This window comes from Mauremys reevesii, linkage group 3 (genome assembly GCF_016161935.1).
Source record: "Mauremys reevesii isolate NIE-2019 linkage group 3, ASM1616193v1, whole genome shotgun sequence".
Lineage (NCBI taxonomy): Eukaryota > Metazoa > Chordata > Testudines > Geoemydidae > Mauremys > Mauremys reevesii.
This window is the reverse complement of record NC_052625.1, coordinates 112,235,467-112,254,759: the sequence shown is the minus strand read 5'-3', so window position 1 is coordinate 112,254,759 and position 19,293 is coordinate 112,235,467. Positions and strand designations below refer to the sequence as shown.

Sequence of the window (19,293 nt, the reverse complement as noted above, 5' to 3'; positions counted from 1 at the left end):
TCAGATTGTATTGTGAAAGAACAATTGCAAATGAATCCAGCAGAGGCCAGCTAAGTAATCTACATCTTCTAATTAGTTCTAGGAGACAAAGACAAAAGCCTGCTTTCTCCTCAAATTTATCTTCTTGCTTTACAGCATTAATGCATTAAATGAATGCTGATGCTCATAAAAAAAGACAGTTATTCACCGTTGTAACTGTTGTTCTTCGAGATGTGTTGCTCATATCCATTCCATGTAGGTGTGTGCGCGCCGCGTGCACGTCCATCGGAGACTTTTAACCTAGCAACTCAGTGGGTCGGCTGGGCGCCCCCTGGAGTGGCGCCGCTATGGCCGCGGATATATACCCCAGCCGACCCACCCACTCCTCAGTTCCTTCTTGCCGGCTATTCCGACAGTGGGGAAGGAGGGTGGGTGTGGAATGGATATGAGCAACACATCTCGAAGAACAACAGTTACAACGGTGAGTAACCGTCTTTTCTTCGAGTGCTTGCTCATATCCAGTCCATGTAGGTGATTCCCAAGCCTTACCTAGGCGGTGGGGTCGGAGCGAGATGTGGCCGAGTGCAAAACTGCCGAACCAAAGGCGGCATCATCTCTAGACTGCTGCACCAAAGCATAGTGCGAGGTAAACGTGTGCACCGAGGACCAGGTTGCTGCTCTGCAGATCTCCTGGATCGGTATGTGCGCCAGGAAGGCGGCCGAGGAAGCCTGAGCTCTCGTGGAATGGGCAGTGAGGTGGCCCGCCGGAACATGGGCCAAGTCATAGCACGTGCGGATGCAGGTCGTGAGCCACGATGAAATTCTCTGTGTGGAGATAGGGAGGCCTTTCATACGATCCGCTACGGCCACAAAGAGCTGAGGGGACTTACGAAAGGGCCTTGTGCGATCGATGTAGAAGGCAAGTGCCCTACGGACATCTAAGGAATGTAAGCGCTGCTCTCGGGGAGATGAGTGAGGCTTTGGGCAGAAGACCGGGAGGAAGATGTCCTGATTAGTATGAAAGGCCGAAACCACTTTAGGTAGAAAAGCGGGATGCGACCTTAGCTGCACTTTGTCTTTATGAAAGACCATGTAAGGAGGGTCTATAGTCAGGGCCCGTAGCTCGGAGACCCTGCGGGCCGAAGTAATGGCAACCAGAAAGACCGTCTTCAACAACAGGTAGAGAAGAGAACAGGTTGCCAGTGGCTCAAAGGGCGGCCTCATGAGCCTGGTCAGTACCAGATTGAGGTCCCAGGTAGGGGCGGGGCGACGGACCTGAGGGTAGAGGCATTCCAGCCCCCTGCGGAATCTAATGACCACCAGGTGAGAGAACACTGAGTGTCCAAGTTCGCCAGGGTGGAAGGCGGATATGGCCGCTAAGTGCACTTTCAGGGAAGAAATAGCAAGGCCTTGTTGCTTAAGGAACCACAGGTAGTCCAAAATGGCCGGAACGGGAACCTCCATGGGTACCAAAGTCCGTGACTCACACCATAACGAGAAGCGCTTCCACTTGGCCAAGTACGTGGACCGAGTGGAAGGTTTCCTGCTGCTGAGCAAGACGTGCTGCACAGGGGCAGAGCAGCGTAGCTCAGAGGCGTCTAGCCACGCAGGAGCCACGCCGTGAGGTGGAGAGCGGGGAGGTCTGGGTGGTGAAGAGTCCCGTGTTCCTGTGTTATGAGGTCCGGGCAGAGGGGGAGGGTGATCGGCGGGGAAACAGAGAGGCTGAGCAACGTGGAGTACCACGGTTGTCTGGCCCATGCTGGGGCAATCAGGATCAGGTGAGACCTGTCTTGCCGGAGCTTCAACAAAACTTTGTGAACTAGAGGGAAGGGGGGAAACGCATAAAGCAGTTGGTGCGTCCACTGGATGAGGACGCGTCTGAGATCGACCCTGGAGAGTGCCCCCGGAATGAGCAGAACATTTGGCATTTCCTGTTCGCGCGTGTCGCGAAGAGGTCTAGCTGGGGAAAGCCCCACTTGCGGAAGATCGAGTGGATAACATCCGGTCTTATGGACCACTCGTGGCACAGGAAGGACCTGCTCAATCGATCCGCGAGAGTGTTCCAAACTCCCGGGAGAAAGGAGGCCACCAGGTCGATCGCATGAGCCAGGCAAAATTCCAACAAGTGGATGGCCTCTGCACAAAGCGGGGAGGAACGAGTCCCGCCCTGTTTGTTTATGTAGTACAGGGCCGTTGTGTTGTCCGTAAGGACGGAGACACAACGGCCGGACAGAGGCCTGCGGAACGCCTGGCAGGCTAGGCGAACTGCTCTGAGCTCCCGCACGTTTATGTGCAGGGAGAGCTCCTCTGGTGACCACAGGCCCTGGGTGTGCAGATGGCCTAGGTGGGCTCCCCAGCCGAAAGAAGACGCGTCTGTCATCAAGGACAGCGTGGGTTGAGGTGGGTGAAAGGGCAACCCCGCACCGACCGTGGAGGGGTTCAGCCACCAGTCGAGGGACCGAAGTGCACTCAATGGAACGGTGACCAGGGTGTCCAGCGAGTCTCTGGCCGGGCGGTACACCGAATGTAACTATGTTTGAAACGGGTGGAGCCGAAGCCTGGCGTATTTGGTGACGAACGTACACGCCGCCATGTGTCCTATCAGAGTGAGGCAGGTGCGGACCGAGGCCGTAGGGAAAGCCTGAAGGCTGCAGACAATGGACGTCAACACCAGGAACTTTGGCTGAGGGAGACAGGCTTTGGCCCGAGTGGAGTCCAAGGTCACTCCTATGAAGTCCAGCCGCTATGTAGGAACCAGGGTGGATTTGTCCGTATTGAGCAACAGGCCGAGATTCGTGAACAGGGCCCGTGCCACTCGCACATGTTCCGCGGTCTGTTCTCGAAAGGCCCCCTTGAGGACCCAATCGTCCAGGTAGGGGAATACGTGGAGCCCTTGGCGACGGAGGTGGGCGGCCACCATCGCCATGCACTTCGTGAAGACTCGAGGTGCTGTGGAGAGGCCAAAGGGTAGGACTGCAAACTGGAAATGGCGATGGCCCGCTACGAAGCGGAGGTATTGTCTGTGTGGAGGAAAGATGGCTATGTGAAAGTAAGCGTCTTTCATGTTGAGGGCAGCATACCAGTCCCCAGGGTCCAAGGAAGGGATAATGGTCCCTAGGGAGACCATGCGGAACTTTAACTTTACTAAAAATTTGTTGAGGCCTCTTAGGTCGAGAATCGGCCTGAGACCCCCTTTTGACTTTGGAATCAGAAAGTAGCGGGAGTAAAAACCTTTGCCCCAGTCGTTCCGTGGAACCTCCTCTATCGCTCCGATATTGAGGAGTGTTCGGCCCTCCTGTAAAAGGAGGTGCTCGTGAGAGAGGTCCCTGAAGAGGGACTGGAGGGAGGGCGGAAAGGCGGGGATGAAGCAAACTGGAGGTGGTATCCGTGCTTCACAGTGCGCAGAACCCAGACATCTGAGGTCAAGAGGGACTACGCCGGGAAAAAATAAGGGAGGTGGTTGGAAAAAAAGGGGGGAAGGATCCGAGGCAGGAAAAGGTATGCTGCCCCCGGGCGCGCCTTCAAAAGGACGACTTTGGGTCCAACTGCGGCTTAGAGGAGCCGCGATTCTGGCCGGACTGAGGGCCCGAACATCGTCTACGGCCTCCTCGCCCTCGGCGTCTATTGAAATCCTGACCCCGTCGGGGTACAAAGTACAGACGGAAATGCTGAGGGCGGTAGGTGCGTCACTGGGTTACGGGAGTGTGCATACCCAGGTTGCGCATCGTGACTCTGCCATCTTTTAAGTTCTGGAGTCTAGAATCTGTTTTGTCCGAGAACAAGGCACTGCCCTCGAAGGGCAAGTCCTGCAAGGTGTACTGAAGCTCGGGCGGAAGAGTGGAGGCCTGGAGCCAGGCAATGCGCCGCATGGTGATTCCGGTCGCTATAGACCTGGTCATGAATCACGCATCAAGGGAAGCCTGCAAGGAGGTCCTTGCCACCTTTTTCCCTTCTGCTAGGAAGGCTTTATACTCCTGGTGGGAATCCGAGGGAAGCAAATTCCTGAAACTTTTCCATTTCAGTCCAGGTGTTGAAGTCGTAACGACTTAGCAGGGCATGCTGATTGGCTACACGCAGCTGGAGGGCGCCTGCCGAGTATACCTTACAGCCCAGAAGGTCCATACGCCTGGCCTCTCAATTTTGGCGCAGGGACCGGCTGGCCATGACGCTCCCTGTCGTTAACCGACTGAACGACCAGAGAAGGAGGCGGATGCATATAAAGGTATTCATACCCTTGGGATGGCACCATGTATTTCCGCTCAACTCCTTTCGCCGCTGGCGGAATAGAAGCTGGCGTTTGCCACAACTTATCCTTTTTTTGCCTGGATGGTCTTGATAAAAGGTAGAGCCACCCTGGTAGGCGCGTCTGCTGACAAAATGCTGCAGACCGGGTCGTCAACCTCTGTGACCTCCTCCATCTTGATGTTAATGTTGAGTGCCACTCGTCTGAGGAAGTCTTGATGTGCAGCAAGGTCTAGTGGGGGCGGGCTTGTGGACGATGCGCCCGCCACCACCTCGTCCGGTGAGGAAGAAGAGGAACCACCGGGTCGGAGGACCTCCTGGATGAGCTCCTCCTGTTGGGGATCCTGCTCCAGGTGTTCAGGCGAGGTGGTGGTCAGAGGCGGCTGAGCATCCGTACCAGCTGGCGGAGGGCGACTCACTGTTGCCTCTGGGGCCCGGCGTTCGGCAGGGACCGTCCAAGATGGAACTACGGGAGCCCCTTGGGCCTGGTGGTAAGCCCAAGGTGTCCAAAAAGGCCACTGCTGAACTGCCTGCGATTCAGGAGTGGGAGTCCTGGAATAAAGCCTCCGGCACATCTGCTTCCCAATCTTGGGAGTAGAGGCTACCTGCCCGGGACGAAACCGAGGGGTGTCGAGAAGGCCATGGTGGAGCAGATAGGCCTTGGGCAGATGTTCCCACCGACCTGGTGCTCATGCGCACCGCGGAACGGTGTCATGAGGTACTCCGGTGCCGCGATCTGGTCCGGGACCTGCAACCTGGACAGTGCCGGGAGGTCGACCGCGACCGAGAGCTTCGGCGTCGAGAGCGGCTCCGAGTGGAGCGGTGCCAGGAACGGTGCCGAGACCTGGAACGGTGCCGAGAGTAATACGAGGGCGACCGGGAACGGGAACAGTGCCGCGAGTCCGACCGGCGTCGTGTCAAGGAGCGATGCCGGGACTGCGAGCGGCGGGACGACCGTGAACGGTGCCGAGATCTTGAACAGCGACGGGACTGTGATCGGGAGCGGTGCCGGTCCGGGGCGCCGACTGATGGTGGATGGATCAGGGCCGGCTTCCCAAGCGATCGGACTACCCGCACCGCTTTTCAGTTCCGAAGGGGGAGTGCTCGGTGCCGAGGACGGAGGGGTTAGAGCCGCCTCCATGAGGAGTTGTTTAAGTCTAATGTCCCGCTCTTTCTTTGTACGAGGCTTGAACGACTTACAAATTGGGCACTTAGCTGTTAAGTGCGACTCCCCCAGGCACTTCAAGCAGGAGGAATGTGGATCCCCCGTCGGCATCGGGCGATGGCAAGCCACGCACGGCTTGAATCCCGGGGAGCCGGGCATGAGCTCCGGCCCCGGGGGCGGGAAGGGCCTAAGCCCAGAACCCGCTAACTAACTAAACTATACTAATCAACTAAAACTAACTACTCTATCTAACTTAACAACTTAGAGAACTATATACACAATGAGAATAGAAAATTGAGAGAATGCTAGGGAGGTGGAGGTCAGCTACGCTGCACTCCACAGTTCCAACGACCGACACGGGCGGTAAGAAGGAACTGAGGAGTGGGTGGGTCGGCTGGGGTATATATCCGCGGCCATAGCGGCGCCACTCCACGGGGCGCCCAGCCGACCCACTGAGTTGCTAGGGTAAAAGTCTCCGACGGACGTGCACGTGGCGCGCACACACCTACATGGAATGGATATGAGCAATCACTCGAAGAAGAAGTAACAGATTTAAAATACTGGTGAGATCCAGTTTAAAAAAAAAATTCACACAGCAATATCAAAGCATCTCAAACCAGACCTGAGGACCTCTCTTAGTTCCAAGTTAGATTATATAGTTTTTTTTCCCCTTAACAGTTTTATTTAGTATTCAGTACTGCACACTTTTCTCTGTGTGGCAGGGAGCCAGCAATATGTGCAGGAGTCTTGGGGAAGTGGGAGATGGGCAGTAGCAAATGTGGGGAAGTCAGAGGGTTAAGAGGTTGAATGGGTGTGTTTACATGGGCTTCCAACAGAGTTTCTAACTACTTTCAAACAAAAAGTTTAAGATTTGAAAACAATTTTTTTTTTAAATTGGCTCATGTACTTTTTTTATTCCCTAAGTGGCATAAGGTAGAGGGGACCAAAGACAGAGCTAACTGGAATCGCCACAGAGAGGAAGTGGAACCACAGTTAAGGCAGATGTTGGAAGAGTAGTAGAAGAACTGCGCAAAGGAAGGAGAAGGCTGCAAAACTCCAGGGAAGATGGGATGGCAATGAGGAGAATGTGACTGACAATATAGACGACAGCAGAAAGGTGAAGAAAAACAACATGTACATACCATAGTACAAAGAAACCCGTACTGGATATTAATAGCAGCTATAGTAGTAATTGTTCAACTTTGAATTCCCAATAATGAAGGCATTACTGTATGCAACTATCCGCTTACATAAGCTGTAGTGAAAATACAGAGTCCTATTAGAAACTGCAGTAACTGTGGTTTCCTCCACAGCAGGAGACACCACTGTGCAGCAATCACTGAGGAGAAGCAAGCGCTGGGTATTTCATAGTACACACTGTAAATTATATGCAGAGTATGAAAACATTCAAAATCCATTCTCTTTTATTCAAATTTTTTAATAGTAATGTTTCAGAAACTATTTTATGATGTGGCATTCAGTCTTTAGAACAATACTATATCAGTAAGGTTGTTTTTTACACCCAGTACTGGATGTACTGAAATGGTTCTCACTTGTAAACTTGTCAATAACATCTGAGGATCCAAGGCTCTCAGTGAAAAGATTAGAATTTGCTAACAGTGGAAAACTCTGACCTTTGCTCACCTTGTTCAGCCTAATTAGCAATATGACTATATAAAAAGACTACTACATTTGAGAAATCCTGTGAATGGCAAGCATAAATGGAACTGCAGAGGTTTCTGTATTAGCTACTTGAAACACATGTGACTGTATTTCGTGGGGAGGCGGGAAGTGGACTGAGGGGAGTAGGGGACAGAAAAGACATTATATAAGCTAGCTGCAGTATCCAAAAAAAGAGAGGTCTGAACATTAAAAATACAAAAAAAAATTATATTTACTATTCCTTTTGGAGGAAAAATGAAGAGTGCTGTATATAGTACATAACTTATTTGTGAGCAGAGTTTTAGACAGCTGTTTCATAAATATTTAAACACTGCTAAAAAGTCAGCAACTGGTAATTAAGAGATGCATAAAAACTTTCAGTTGACCAAAGTGTTGTTTTTTTTTGTTTGCAGAATTTATAAAAAAAATTAAATATGCATCCCACCCCATCCTATAAGCAGATGAAGGTAATGCTGAACGCGGCTAGGGGAAAATTATCAAGTTTTAGAAAAAAAAACAATTTCTGATTTTAGGTGGAATCATTAAAAAACCTCTCCCCATAGACCAAAACTCCAGCACTGGGGAACTTGCTGCAGTTTCATCTTTACAAATGCTGAGGCTTCCCTCAAGAGTGAGATTTGGGAGCGAAGAAATGCATTTTGGAAAAGTGCTAGAATTCATTACATTTGAAAACCAGAGTCTAAACACTTAAAGTGCTAGGCCTGGGATCCTCCCAACAAATTACTACAAAAGGTATCAGGAAAAGCACGGAAGCAGTTTGAAAATGGAGAGAAAGCTCTGATTTGGTTGGGAGATGAAAGAAGTATGGAAGGCACAGAAAAGGGGAAAGAAGAAGAAGAGAAACCCGAAGACTGACTAAACTTCCCAGCTTCTGCTGCTCATCCAAAGTTTGCTAAGGTTTTCTCTAAAAATGATTGCCTTCACAGAAAGAAATGACAAGCTTATATATTAAAATATCACCCCCAAGTACAGGTTTGTATACACAAAGATTAAAAAACCTCTCAAAATCCTAAAGTAACATAACATCTCATTAGACATTTCACCTTATGAGCCAATATGTCATAATAGAACATTTAGCCAATTTCCAGCAGATTAAAATAAATTCACATTTTATGGGCTTCATACTAAGATTATTTCCTTCATGATTTGTGTCTCCCAGTTTAGACTCAGACTTTAAGGCCAGAAGGGACCATCATGATCATCTAGTCTGACCTCCTGCACAATGCAGGCCACAGAAGCTCACCCACCTAGTCCTGTAATAGACCCATTACCTCTGGCTTAGTTAGTGAAGTTCTCAAATCATGATTTAAAGAGTTCAAGTTACAGAGAATCCACCATTTACTTTAGTTTAAACCTGCAAGTGACCTGTGGCCCATGCTGCAGAGGAAGGCAAAAATCCCCAGGGTCTCTGCCAATCTGACCTTGGGGAAAATTCCTTCCAGACCCCAAATATGGTGATTCATTAAACCCTGAGCATTTCAGGAAGACCCACCAGTCAACACCTATGAAAGAATTCTCTGTAGTAACTCAGAGCCCTCCCCATCTTGTGTCCCATCACCGGCCGTTGGGGATATTTGCTACTAGCAGTCCCAGATCAGCTACATCATACCATCACCTCCATAAACTTATCAAGCTCAATCATGAAGCCAGTTAGGTTTTTGATGCCCTCTGCTCCCCTTGGAAGGCTGTTCCAGAACTTCACTTCTCTGATGTTTAGAAACCTTCATCTAATTTCTAGCCTAAACTTGTTGATAGACAGTTTATATCCATTTGTTCTTGCATCCACATTGGCACTTAAACTCCTCGTCTCCCTCCCTGGTATTTATCCCTCTGATGTATTTATAAAGAGCAATTGTATCTCCCCCCAGTCTTCTTTTGGTTAAACAAGCCAAGCTCTCCCAGTTTGTTAGCGGAGTTATGCTAAAAAAGAATCTAACAACATTCTAGTAACACAAAAACAAATCTTAGTGCTTACCTTCTGATCTGAGTTATCTCGAATCAACAGGCCAAAATAGTCCTTTTCCAGTAAATTGAGCTGTTCGCACACCTTGTCAAATAGCACCTGGCCTTTAGCTCTTTTCTGGAAGAAAAAAAAATCAAATAGCTGGTTAGCTTAATGAAAGTATTTAATTATTAGAATTCTGAGTCATTCATTATAGTTACATTATACATTATAGTTACACAATTCTAGTTAGGAAGATTTTAAATATATTGTACCTGTATAACCTGAATATTGAAAAAAATTGTCTCCCCTAACAGTTTAACACCATCAGTTTGCGCTTGAATAGGGACTGGCTGACTCACTACAAAAGCAATTTTCCCTCTCTTGGTATTGACATCTCCCTCATCAATTATTGGGAGTGGACAACATCCACCCTGACTAAATTGGCCTCTAACATTGGTTCTCCACTTGCAAGATGAAGAGAAGGGAGTTATGTGCCAATATATATTTATGTCTGTATCTGTAATTTTCACTCCATGTATCTGAAGAAGTGGGTTTTTTAAGCCACGAAAGTTTATTCCCAAATAAATTTATTGGTCTTTAAGGTGCCACTGGACTCCTCATTGTTCTTATTAATAAAGTTAAAACTGTCAGGATATGCATATCATCTTGTTGCATAATATCACAAGAGCTGATGCTGATATTTAGCTCTAACTACTTACAGATGTCTTTTGTGTTAGCACTGTGAAAAACATGAGAACAGGTTTATTACATGAAAATAATTTTTGTGCCTTGGGGGGTGGGGGGGTTCATGAAAACAGATAGATTGATAGTCTGGGTGAAAGACCTCTACTAGTCCAGACAAACAGCAGAAGCCCAACCTGCTCTACATTGCTTCAACAAATCTCAAACATGACCTGAAGGGATCAACTTTAGGGGATGAGAATAGTTCACTCTCAGTGCATATTCAAGTTCTTAGCCTCTTTGATGGCTGCCAATTCCTGTAAATCAAAGTAGTTGGGGTGTGGATATCAACCCACAGGAAACAGGATATCAAACTCATTGCTAATCTTTTTCATGAGTGAAAAACTCCATATCCAGCTACTAGTCCCCTGAGTTATCCAGCTCTATACACAAAGAAAACCTGTCAAAGTCTTAGGTTAAAGTACACTAAGAGTAGAGGCAGTAATCATCCATAAAGAAGCTTCCTGTCCCTATCTTTTAATTTAAATTTATTTAAAACAATTTTACTACTGATACTTTTTAACATCCAAAGTGTAGATTATAGATGAGATTAAAGATTAAACTAAACACATTTTAATGTACATAATATTTATTTTTATTATTTGTTAAGTACATATGCTTCATGCTGTAAAATGTATAAAATGAAGACATTCTTTGCCCCCAAAAGCTTACAATCAAAGATATCAAGAAAAAAAGACTGGATTGACTGGGAAATCCAAAGATTGAAGCGTTGTCTCTTCTGCTTATTATTGTTGGCTTACTGTCTTGTGAGTACCAGGGCTGAAGCAAGTCTAGGAGGGATCTGATGGCTAAGAAGGTGATATCTGGGCCAACTAGAATGGAGGAGGGCATTCCACATATAAAAACACTATGAAAATTGATATAGGATATAGATATAGGAGTGGTGGGAGAAAAATGGGACACTGAAATCAACACAACAGGCAGAAAGCAATGTAATATGAAGATTGGAGATGTGAGCACAATTGTGTAGGGCCTCAAACACAAGAAATAGAAGTTTAAACTGGATGCTGTTGCCATTATCAGAAGTTTGTCAGATAGCAATTTTAGGTAGAATTTCTAGAACAAAATGCCTTGCCTCAGCAGTCTGTAATCTTGTACCTCACCTTACAAGTACTCCAGTATGTAAAATGTGGTTAAAAATCCTTCAGACTCAAAGCTCTTTGAGGCAGGGATTGCTCATTTTATGTATTTGGACCACACCTAAGACAATGGGGTCAGTGGTGGGCTTATCCCCCATCACCTGCAAGGCAACTGAAAGAACCCTAATTTGTCATGCTCCCCTTTGGGGGGTGACTAACTGCCTCCTGGCCAGAAGAGATGGAGCCAGGCCTTATGGGTAGACTGAGGGAAATCAGTTGGTGATAGACTGCAGAGGCAAAGTAAAAGGAAGCCCTGAGATAGGCTTTAACAGATAGTAAACAATGCAGGAAGAACTCTACAGAAGAAGTTCAGGCCCCTGCAGGGAAATTCCTGAGTTAGAACCAACAAATGAATTACCGTGGAGCTTGAAAGGTGCAGAAGTACTATTAGTTTGAATATTTGTTTGGACTTGTTCATGTTACCCACAAAGGGGTTTAGATTTTCACATGACTGTCACAGGAGGTATCATCTGACACCCAGAGGGGAGTCAGGAGAAGATGAAGGCTCAGAAAGGCCATGGCAGGGCTGAGGGAGAGCCCAGTAGAGAATGCCAGAGACTAAGGGTATGTCTTCACTACCGACCGGATCAGGGGCAGCGAGATCCCCGAGCGCTCTCCCGTCAACTCCTGTACTCCAGCTCTGCGCGAGGCACAGGCAGAGTCAACGGGGGAGTGCCAGCAGTCAACTCACCGTAGTGAAGACACCACAGTAAATAGATCTAAGTACATCGACTTCAGCTACATTATTCACGTTGCTGAAGTTGCGTAACTTAGATCGAACCCCCCCACCCAGTGTAGACCAGGCCAAAGACTGTGCAACGCTGCAGCTAGAGATGAGGGGGCACCCAACAAGGTGAGGATGTGGTTTACAGGGCCTAGCTTGGTTTTGGCCTTCAGGCACTACCAGAATATAAATGCTTCATAAACAACAATGATTTTCTCCCACCAATTTTGTATCTTGTACATATAGACTAAACTGTACAGGCACAGACTCTCAGTGTATATATGTAAAGCACCTACCACAGTGAGACCCCAATCTCAGGTTAGGAACATGCAGTGAGAGCAACAGGCAGTATTTATTTTGATAGCATAGAAAGTACTACATTCAAAATCCAATTACACATATGATCAGTTATGAATCAATGTTTACCATAAAATCAATCATTTGAATGTATTTGCTCAGATACAAGTACTGATTTCGCCCAAACCATTCCAACTGGAATGCGTTTTGTATATGTATGACTAATGTAAAGGAACATATTATATCTAAACTTAATTTTACTTATCTGTTAGATTTGCCACCACTGAATACTTTGCAGTATGATTTTAATTGACACCATGAAAAAAATATAATACTCATCATCTGACTCATTAAATTTTAGCTATTTCTAAGATTTACCTATTTAGTGAGAACTGCGTAAACTTCTGCAAAGTAGCTTGAAAAAGAAAACAGAACCACCCCTTCCCCAACAGATATTTCTCAATGGAAAATGTGTGTTAAATGCCTACTTGGCAGAACAGGGAGTGTAACCAAAGTATACGTTACACATTATATAAAACAGGTCGATAGTAAAATGTAAATAGAGTGATGTTATCTGTGCTGTGATATGGAACCAGGAAATACATGCAAAAATCAAGTATGTAGCCTTTATGTATCTCAATTGCCTTACATTGTGTATGTGACTATGTTCAGCTAACCTTAAGATCAAAGATGTGAGACACTGCAGGAAATTAATCATCTACATTGCCTCAGCTTACCTCTCTCTGTTAAAATGGAGGACCAGCTAATTGCTATGTAAATGAATGTAACTAATTTACCTGTGTATGCATAGGAAATAGAAGATTAACTTCAAAGGAAGAGTCCACAAATTAACTGCATTGCCCCATTCTTCCTCAGAGGAAAGCCTTGCTGTGACAATTTCTGGGAGGAGGCTTGTCAGCCTGCTAGAGAGCTATAAATACTGGACCTTGGGCATGATCCTTTCATCTCTAGTCTTCTGAACTTTAAACAGGGAAAGTTAAAGACATGGGACTGAGATCTTTCAAGTAGTTATTTACAATTCCTTGCATTTTCCAGGGTAAGACTTTACATCTAATCTGCCTTTGGCTTCTAACCCATTGGAATAACTCCAAAAAGATTTTTGCAAGCCAGCAGAAAACACATCACTGCTATGATCCTGATCTATAAAAACTGAAAGTCACTTGTATGTATATGATTCCTTAACCATTCAAGTGACTCTCTTCTTGTGTTTTATTAATAAATCTTTAATAAATTTACTGAGGATTGGCTGACAGTGTGATATTTGGGTAAAAATTGCAAATTTTAGATAGATAGACAGAGAGATAGACCTGAGGGCAAGTGTGTAATCCTTTGGGACTGGTAAAATTTTAAATATGATGAATAGGGTCTTCAGTAACCTATCACTATATTAGACCTGTTTGCTTAGATGAGAGCCAAGGGCTGGAATGCCTAAAGGGACTGGGTTTGGCTTCTCGTTAACCAGTGTGGTATTACAGAAGCTCTTTTGATACTGGTTCGGTGACTCTATCATAGATTAAACCACCAGTTTTGGGGGATTGCCTGCCCTATTTCTTGCAGTCTGCCCGGAGCGTGGGATTCTTGGTGAGGCCCACGGAGGTGCCCAGTCACACATGCATAACTAAGGCCAGGTCACCATCCACCAACATGGATGACAGTCACCTAGCTAACTGGAAATGGTAAAAAGTGTTACTTGGGGATGCCACTGTCAGTGAGGAATCTAGGAGTACTCCTAAGCCCTGGTCTACACTAGGCGTTTAAATCGGTTTTAGGAGCTTAAAACCGATTTAACGCCAAAACCGTCCACACTAGGAGGCACCTTATATCGATTTTAATGGCTCTTTAAACCGGTTTCTGTACTCCTCCCTAACGAGAGGAGTAACGCCAGTATCGGTATTAACATATCGGATTAGGGTTAGTGTGGACGCTGATCGACGGTATTGGCCTCCGGGAGCTATCCCACAGTGCACCACTGACCGCTCTGGACCGCAATCTGAACTCGGATGCAGTGGTCAGGTAAACAGGAAAAGCCCCGCGAACTTTTGAATATTTCCTGTTTGCCCAGCGTGGAGCTCCGATCAGCACGGGTGGCGATGCAGTCCGAAATCAAACTAAAAAAAGAGCTCCCGCATGGACCATGCGGATGTGATCGCTGTAAGGGCAGGCAAATCCGTTCTATCAGCGCTCCGTTACAGAAGATGAAATTCAGAATCCTTTTTTAAAAATCTCCAGACAGACGCCATAGCAGGGACTCAGCGCACTGCAGCGTGACAAGTGTAACGGAAAGCCAAAGAATCAAATGGACGCTCATGGACTGGAGGACTGAAGCTATCCCACAGTTCCTGCAGCCTCTGAAAATTATTTGCATTCTTGGCTGAGCTCCAAATGCTTCTAGGGTCAAACACAGTGCCCGCGGGTCAGGGCATAGCTTGGCAATCTACTCACCCACCCCCCACCCACCCCCAGAAGCGAAAGGTAAAACAATCCTCTGACTCTTTTACATGTCACCCTATCTTTACTGAATGCTGCAGATAGACGCGATAGTGCAGCAGTCAACACCAACATCCTTGCTTCCCCCCCCCGTCATGGGCGGCTGATGGTACAAAAAGATGGAAATCCATCCTCATCATCAGCATAAGCTGATCGTGCAAAATGATGGAAATCCATCCTCATGATCAGCTTCAGCTGATGGGACAAAAGGACTGGTAACCGTCCTCGTCATCAGCCTATTAGCCCTAATTTTTTCTGGTGGATGGATGGTGCAATATGGTAACCATCCTCATCATAGCAACAGGGGGCTGAGCTCCATCAGCCCCCACCCTTCATGTGTAAAGAAAAGATTCAGTTGCCCCTGGACTAGCAGTGGGATGCTGGGCTTCTCTCCTACACACTGCTTAATGTCCTGTCTGGACTATCATAGCAGCTGGAGGCTGCCTTCCACTCATTTCTCACTAACAAGTCAGTGTGTCTTATTCCTGCATTCTTTATTAATTCATCACACAAGTGGGGACAATGCTACGGTAGCCAAGAAAGGCTGGGGAAGAACGGAATCAACAGGTGGGGTTGTTACAGGAGCACCCCTGTGAATAGCATACAGATAATTTCTCATGGCTCTGACACAGAGCAGGTGGTTCTCTAGCACACTTGCCTATATTAGGCAGCACAGATTCTATTTTTAGATACCAAAAAGGAGGGATTGACTCAGGGAGTCATTCCCAATTTTTGCTTTTGCGCCCCTGGCTGATCGGCCAGGGGCACTTATGACAGCAGCCAATGGTACAAAACGATGGAAGGTGCAATATGGCTAGCAACCACTCTTGGCTTTTGCACCCCTGGCTGATTGACCAGGGGCACTAGCAGCAAATGGTACAAAAGGACTGGTAGCCATGATCATCCTCAGTTCCAATTTATGGAAGGGTTTGGATGGTGCAATATGGCTAGTAACCATCTCTGCTGTCATGCAAAAGCAAAAGCATGCTTCTGTGTAGCGCTGCTGAATCGCCTCTGTGAGCGGCATCTAGTACACATACGGTGAGAGTCACAAACGGCAAAACAAGCTCCATGGTTGCCATGCTATGGCATCTGCCAGGGCAATCCAGGGAAAAAAGGCGTCTGCCGTTGCTTTCCCAGACGAAGGAGTGACTGACGACATTTACCCAGAACCACCAGCGACAATGATTTTTGCCCCATCAGGCACTGGGATCTCAACCCGGAAGTTCCAAGGGGCGGGGGAGGCTGCGGGAACTATGGGATAGCTAGGGAATAGCTACCCACAGTGCAACGCTCCAGAAATCGACGCTAGCCTCGGACCATGGACGCACACCACCGATTTAATGTGTTTAGTGTGGCCGCGCGCACTCGATTTTATAAAATCTGTTTTACAAAACCGGTTTATGCAAATTCGGAATAGTCCCGTAGTGTAGACGTACCCTAAGTTAGGGACTGACTGATTATATACCTTCAATCAAAAGAGGCTGCACCATAGCTGCAAATTTTTCAAATATTTCCTCTGGCCACCAGCATAACCTGTGTCTTGCTCGGGTTGATCTTCAATCATCTATTCTTCATCCATGAGCTGATCTCATCCAAGCATTCAGCCATCTTGGTGGCAGTGGTATTGTTTTGTATAGTGAACAATAAGTAGAGTTGTGAGCGATCTGCATATTGCTGGCACTTGAGTATGTATCATCCTACCAGTTCACCTAAATGGCTGCATGTAGATGCTGAAAAGGACTGGAGAGAGAATCGATTTTTGTGTGATTCTACAAGTGAAGAGTCTATCAGCTGAGGTACTGTTTCCCATTACTACTCTTTGGGTACATCCTCTGTCGGATGCGATGCTATGGAAATATGGACTATTCAAAGACTACAATACTGAGCTATGACAGATGCTGTAGGATCATGGAATATTCTAAGACTACAGCTTTAGTTTTATAAATATTATACATACCCTTATGGACTGGTTAGTGATTTATTCCTGGCTAACTAGGTAAAGTAAAAATGTTTCCTGAAGGAACTAAACTCAATGGAGGGTAATTAATGCAAATTGCCCCAATATAGAAACAATGCAAGTAACAAGCCCTCTTGAATGTTTTGCTTCACGTTGGGACTAGCAGATTAGTATGTTTTAGTACGAAGGCCTTTGTAGAGAAAGGACTTGAAACTGTATAAAACAACAGCCCTGACATGGGAAGAGTTTCACAGATACCAGCCGAAAATTGACAGGCATGAGACTGTGTCCAACAGCATCAAGTCCTGTGAGAGGACTTCAAATACTTCAGATCTGCCAGGGTCTCCTTAAGGAAGATGGGTGACTCCTGGAAAGCTAGGCATGCATATAAGCTATTTATTATTTTTAGATAGGATTATCATTTGAGAGAAAAATGTGTCATTCACCCTAAGGAAAGAAGAACTGCAGGTGCTGAACTGAAGTCAGACCTGCTGACATGATCACAGTGAATTGTAGCCTAAGACCCTGACCTGGAGGAAGCGGACTCCAGAATTCCACTTAGAAAAAGATGATGACTGGAGGTCTGAGACCTAAGTAGGGTGCCCTTCAGGCAGCCCCAAGAGGGTAAGAGGTGCATTTAACTCAGGAACTGCAATACACCCTGCCACAAAGGACTTAAAACCATTTCAGTATTTTTCTGGATCCCTGCCAGATCTGTTATGCAGGACAGTGATATCCAATAGTCAATCGTGTCAATGCTGACTAGAGGTCCAGGAAAATAGATGTCAGTCCTCTGTCCATTGACAGCAGGAAAAGATCATCCTCCAGTGTCATTAAAGTGGTTTCCCTTCCTAGGTGACAAAACAAATCTCTGAACAATTTAGCCTGTATAGAAATAACTTCTTCAGTGGTTAACTGAAAATAAGAATTTAAATAATTTTATTAATTTCAAGATTTGTCAGATACTGTGTGCACAGTAATCTGAGGTGTGTCATTTGAACAGAGAGGCACTCCTAAAATAGTTTCTTTCCACAGAATCAAAATACTACAGTCTGTGCAAATGACTACAGCTTTATCAGTTTTTCCCTATACCAGTGACTGTCAGTACAAACAAGGCACTTCCATATGCTTTTATAGTTGATAATTAAAAGCAGACCTATTTTCTACTTGCTGGGTACCAGATTTTTGGCACAGGATTTGTTGCACTGGAGACAGCAGCAGACAAGACAAAACAAAGAGGTTCAGACCAGTTTGCTTACAATATATAAACAAGGGTGGGGAGATTAGGCATTCAGCTTTTGGAAACTCTATTTCAAAAGCTAAATACAAATCTGTTGCTGGCACAACTGTACATGAGAGGCATGCAGCCTTACATTTTTTTTTAACGGAATCCTACATGCCTGTTCTGCTATTTGTGGCATGTATCAATGGGGCCAAAACATGGCATTTTTGGAGGCCTGGCAGTTTAAAGGAATTTTTGCATTTGCTTATCCTGCAGATTTCAGTAGATACCATACACCACTGCGATTCCACAGAAGCGCCATCAGCTGTATATGTGTAGGCTCTTGTGACACTGAAGTTATTGTGTCTAGCAGACACTGATAGAAAGCTCACAATATACTGTTCTCCTTGAGTTATGTATTTCACTATAATTTTTGTATAATTACACTATACAAATATAAATGCCAATGAAAGAAAGGTATGCAGACAACAAACAAAAATAGTGAAGGCATTGTTTTTACTCCCCTCCCCAAGAAATCAAAGCATATTAATTCAGGACTGCATTGTTCAGTTGACATCAGGGACTTTAAACTTGGCTAGAGTAAAAACTTTCAAAAGTACCCTACAAGTTTAAGATCAATTTTCAAATATGACTTAAGTAATTGAAATCAAATGAGACTTAGTGGCTGTTGAAATTTTTACCCTAGATCCTTAAAGACCGAGGGAACTATTTCCTCACCAATTTGGAGCAACAACTTATTTTCCTAGTTTATCCTCAAATGTACTTGGAAAAAACTCAAGTATACTTTCTTCCAAATTGCATCCTCTCCAACATATACAACTGATTCTGACAAGCATATTTAGAGGAGGGAGAAGAAGGATCTCTTGTGAAATCTGTCAACTGTTTATAGTAGAGGGTTTTTTGAAGAGTCTTATCCTGCTTTATAAAGAACACAGAGGAAACAATGATCATCTCTGAGCTTAACTGAAAAAACTGTACTACATGTAAGTTACATATCAAAAGCACCCCTCTGGGTTACTTCAGAAACAGTACATGCCATGGATAACTAAATCATGTGCATCACTTGCTAGTAGTATAACTTTTCACATCAGTGTCAAAAACTTTATATCGAAAATAGTACAATAGGCTCTTCAATTAAACAGGAGGCCCCACTTCGCTAGGTACTTTACAAACACAGTAAACGACAGTCCCTGACTTGAAGAATTTACAATCTAAATAGATAAGACAGATGCAGGATAGGAGAAGGGTTTTTATATAGATATAGATTATATCTATATCTATATCTATATGACAGAGAGAGACAGACAGAGAGAGACACACCCACACACACCCCTACCTATCTCATAGAACTGGAAGGGACCTTGAAAGGCCATCAAGTCCAGTCCCTTGCCTTCACTAGTAGGACCAAGTACTGTCCCTGATTGTGTCCCTGACTAGTAGAGCTGTGAAAATAACTTTTTTCGTTTTGCTGTCAGCTCAAAAAAAAATTGTAAAAAAATTGTTTTATCTGGGTAGAACTAAAACCAACATTTTTGAAGTTTTGGGGGAAAAATAAAAAGCATCAGATAATTTTTGTTTAACAAAAGCAAAGGAAATGAAGGTCTAGATTCATAAAATAGAGGAGGAAGCTCCCCTCTGATGTTTAG

The 19,293-nt window shown here is 45.6% G+C and overlaps 1 protein-coding gene across 20 annotated transcripts in view; it reads right to left on the bottom strand.

The window, feature by feature from the left end:
- The window catches only part of EPB41L2 (erythrocyte membrane protein band 4.1 like 2), a 270,772-nt gene that overhangs the window by 84,921 nt on the left and 166,558 nt on the right, over nucleotides 1-19,293 (bottom strand). For all 20 annotated transcript variants that reach the window (XM_039530116.1, XM_039530136.1, XM_039530131.1 and 17 more), the window contains one exon: nucleotides 9,045-9,149. In XM_039530116.1, the coding sequence (XP_039386050.1) occupies nucleotides 9,045-9,149 (105 nt within the window). The remainder of the gene's footprint in view (nucleotides 1-9,044; nucleotides 9,150-19,293) is intronic.